The sequence below is a fragment of the Mytilus californianus genome, unplaced genomic scaffold (assembly GCF_021869535.1).
Source record: "Mytilus californianus isolate M0D057914Y unplaced genomic scaffold, xbMytCali1.0.p SCAF_30, whole genome shotgun sequence".
NCBI lineage: Eukaryota > Metazoa > Mollusca > Bivalvia > Mytilida > Mytilidae > Mytilus > Mytilus californianus.
Window position 1 is genome coordinate 315,019 of NW_026262680.1, and position 4,310 is coordinate 319,328.

A 4,310-nucleotide genomic window follows, 5' to 3' on the forward strand; every position below is an offset into this window, starting at 1 on the left:
TGAAGATTACCAATGAATAATATATCTTATCTCGACCATCGTTAATCATTTTATACACTTTCAATTGTACTAACTAATTTGATATGATCATCTTAAATCATTTTTAGAACTTTAATATTTCTTTTGTGAAATGCATATCAATTTATCAAGAAACTGATTAAAACTATTTTTCAGTTCGTGCGAGTACTCTTAGATCGTATCTTTGCCCATGTGTCCTTTGGTCTTTATAGATACTTTAATTTGTTTCATTGGCAATAAACCACATTTATCTTATTTTTATAAACAAAGCTTTAATATTTACCTGAATGGAATTCTTGGAATGAAATTAATTATTAAGTTCAACACATCAGAGAAAATATGTACTAAAATATCTTTAACCCTATATATAGTTTGTACTTCATAATCACAAACGTTTACGTCAGATCACTTTGACACATGTAGCAACTAAACATATTGCAAAAACCATTATCAACGTCTGTTGCATTAAGCAAAGATCAAACTCTAAAATATGTCGTTGATATTTAACCTGATAATGAACTAATAAACTAAAATCAAATGACCCTAAATCGATCTAGACTTACGGTTAATATACCATATAAAGATAAGAAGATGGGGTATGATTGCCAATGAGACAACGCTCCACAAGAGACCAAATGACACATAACTTAACAACTATAGGCCACCGTACAGCCTTCAACAATAAGTAAAACCCATACCGCAAAGTCAGCTATAAAAGGTCTCGAAATGATAAAATTAATGTAAACCAATTCAAACGAGAAAACTAACGGCTTGATTAATGTACAAAATAATGAACGAAAAACAAATACTATATACAGCAACAAACGACAACCACTGAATTACAGATTCCTGACTTGGGATAGGCACATACAGAATGTGGCGGGGTTAAACTAGTTTGAAGGCGCAAACCCCCCTAACCTGGAACAGTGGTGTGACAGTACAGCATAAGAACAAACTATAAAAATCAGTTGAAAAGGGCTTAACTCATCTGATGGATACAAAGCAGAAATACATATAAAAAAACACAGAGTGGACGTGGCGGGGTACTTATACATCCCTAAAACAAAAACACTCTAAGTACAGATCTGAGAGTACTCGCAGTTACTGACAGCTAGATCAAAGCCAATAAAAACTAATAAAAAAAATCATGCATCTAAGACTAAAATATCAATTAGTACACATCAAACATCCAATGGATTTAGTGTAAAGACGTCATTAAAAGTCAGAGAAAAACATGACCATGTGCTATGCCAAGATACAGGTATCGACAAATTGTAAAGCCATGAATGTGCATATATATAAAAAAAATAATTTTTAGTTTGATTTTAATTTACTGATAATAAAATCAATATTAATACAAATAAAAACAATACTCAAAGATCTAATTATAGTGTTGAATTGTCAAATACAGAAAAGAAAATAACTCAAATAGGAAGTCATCTAATAGCTTAGGCAGAATTGATTGAAAAAAGTAACGAACAATTTGGTAAAAAATATCTCGATTAAGAAGGTGAATCGATGACAAGAAACACATTGTTACAGCTCTCCTTCAGAAAAATGTTCGGTTACACAGAGTCAATGGCGAAAGCGTAATCACTGTTCGATATTATGTGTTTAAAAGCTTTTCAATATATCGAAATACAGCATTAAAAATTAAAACGCTAGAGTCCGTAAAATTCAAAACAAAATCAAAATATATATTTAAGGTTAACTTATAAAAGACCTACATATAATAGGTAGGCAGAAAACAGTATCAATATTCATAATCTAAAGTGTTTTTGTAATTTTTAAATTGAAATGGATATACATTGCAAAAATGAGAACTAGCATATTAAAATTCTATACTTTTGGAATAAAAATATAAAATTTTATGATATAAACTGCTATGAGAAATTATATTATTTAATGTTTACTTCCCTTTTATTTATCTTACTTACTTATTAGACAATATTTAAAACAACTCACAATTACAACTTGACTAAAATATTTTACTCTACAAAATCAAATAATTTCGCACACGACAACTTTTCCTGTTCGATAGCATGTGACAAAAAACTGGTTGCTATTTTTCTTGAAACGTATAACCCACGGTTGTTTGATTCCAATTTTATCGGTTGGAAAAATTCTAACCAGCTTGCCATTGTTACTGAGTTGGTGTATATTTTCTGATTTATATCCGCAAATATACACATTACCTTCACAATCGACATCTATATCTCTCGGGCTTTTAAGCTTACTATTTGTGTAAGTAAATGCTTTTGTATTATTAACCATTCTGGTCACTGCATTTTTTCCATCTGCACAAATATAATGTTTTCGGTCTTCTGCATGAATAAAATAGGTATTCCCGTTTGTTCTGGCCTGTTCGTTTTTGACACCAGTGAAAGTGTTTATCCAGGTTAAAGTATTACTACATGCAAGAATAAATTCTCCATTGATATGACAGAATCCATGAACTGGATATGTGTTTTCAATTCTACGGCACAATGACATGTCATGCGTGTTGATGATAAACATGTTATTTAAGTTTGCTGATATCGCAACTATTGTGTCATTTATTTTATCTATATCGTAGAGACTGTTTGGTAGCTTTAGTTCAGCCAGACAGTCTCCGTTGTCACTATATTTGAATACTTTCAATAACTGACTATGCGTAAAGATGAATTCATCTTTCATAAACAGACCACTTAGATAGGCAAAATATCCAGTAAGATCAATAACTTTAATTACATTTATATTCTTCGTGTGGAAATTTACATTCTTCACGAATGATAAATTAGGACAACTTGCGTTCATTTCGACCAATTTAAGAACTCCTATAACTGCCATTCTATCTGCAAATTCTTCCGCTATTGCATTAGTCTCTAGAAGCATGGACACATTCTTCATTCCGCTTATACCTTTTGTAAATAAATCACCAAATGTCACCATGTTTTCGTTAATTCTATTCATTTCGAGTAAACACTGCCGTTCGGATCCATGATGTAATCAGGTATCAAATATAGCAATGAAGTTATCAACAGTACTTTTCAGACTTTCAAGTTCTGTTGACTTTTCGAAAAGTTTTAGAACTACTTCTTTTTTTGATTTGTTTATTTCGTCTTTAATTTGTTCTTCAATTGTGTTTAAATGCTTAACAATGTTATCCTTTATGGCACTGACTTTTGTAAGAGCAGCTTCAGCCTCTTTTTCGAAATCGGTCGTATGGTCTTTCCTGTTTTGTATTAAATCAGACAGCTGTTTGCTTGTTTCTTTTAGTTCTCTAGACAATTCCATTACTTTTTCAGATTTTTTTATACCTGAAGCCGCCGCTTCGATTGTTATGACATCTTCGCATTTTTTATGCGATAAAGTCGCACATAATGTACATAAAGGTTTAGAATGATCAACGCAGTAAGCCTTTACTACCTCCCCTGAATGTTCTTCGCAATATATCAACGAAGGAATGCTTACCGTTTCTTTGTTAGTTACAATGTCTTTCAGCAACATGATCGGGTGTTTTGCAGTCATCTTGAACGATTTATGACATTTGTCACAAGATTCACAAAACGCCTCTTCACATACAATGCACCAAGAGAACGCATTTTTCGATTCATTGTTCGCATTACAAGCATCGCATATTTTTTCGTGTCTTCGTATTGCTTGTCTATTCACCAAAGAGGCAACAAAATGATTACCTGGTAATTTTTCAGCCCAGGTCTCCGGATTTCCTGTTGACTCTCCCATCAAAACATTCTGTCGACAAATCGGACACTTAAAGGTCGCTTTAGTTTTTTCCTTCTCCACGGTGGACAGAATATAAGTGTTAATGCATTTCGTGCAGAAAGTGTGGAGACATGGTAAATATTTAGGCCCTGTAAAGGTCTCCAAACAAATGAAACACGTCAAGAAATCATCAAAATTACTTTTTTTGTCCGGTGCAATCGCCATTTTGAATACAAGTAGTTAAAATTAAACTTCCTTGTCACTAGTCTCGATTACCCTGACTTAAATATGAATATAGATTCAGGTTTAACTTACCTGTGTGACAAAATATTTATATGAAATGCAACTTATTGTCTAATATATATCTAATCTATGAATATCACTTCCGCTATCCCTATTGCAAGAACAGTAAACACGAAGCAAAGTGGGATATACATGAAAATATTAAACAATCTGGCATTCTGTGAGTCTTCTCTATGATGCGGGATGAGCATTTTCAGTAAGAACCATGCTGATAAATATGCAAATACATTTATCTCCTAATTTGATGATTGCAAATACTTATTTCCTGGCTGCACTGATGTGTT

General features: G+C 32.3%; 2 protein-coding genes across 2 annotated transcripts; both read right to left on the bottom strand.

The window, feature by feature from the left end:
- Positions 1–1,910: 1,910 nt before the first annotated feature.
- Positions 1,911–2,970, bottom strand: LOC127736376 (uncharacterized). Its single transcript, XM_052246888.1, has one exon. The coding sequence runs from the start codon at positions 2,968–2,970 to the stop codon at positions 2,020–2,022; it is 951 nt and encodes a 316-aa protein (XP_052102848.1). The 3' UTR covers positions 1,911–2,019.
- A 16-nt stretch (positions 2,971–2,986) lies between these two features.
- Positions 2,987–3,948, bottom strand: LOC127736422 (E3 ubiquitin-protein ligase TRIM33-like). The gene has a single exon (XM_052246966.1). The coding sequence runs from the start codon at positions 3,946–3,948 to the stop codon at positions 3,007–3,009; it is 942 nt and encodes a 313-aa protein (XP_052102926.1). The 3' UTR covers positions 2,987–3,006.
- Positions 3,949–4,310: the final 362 nt, after the last annotated feature.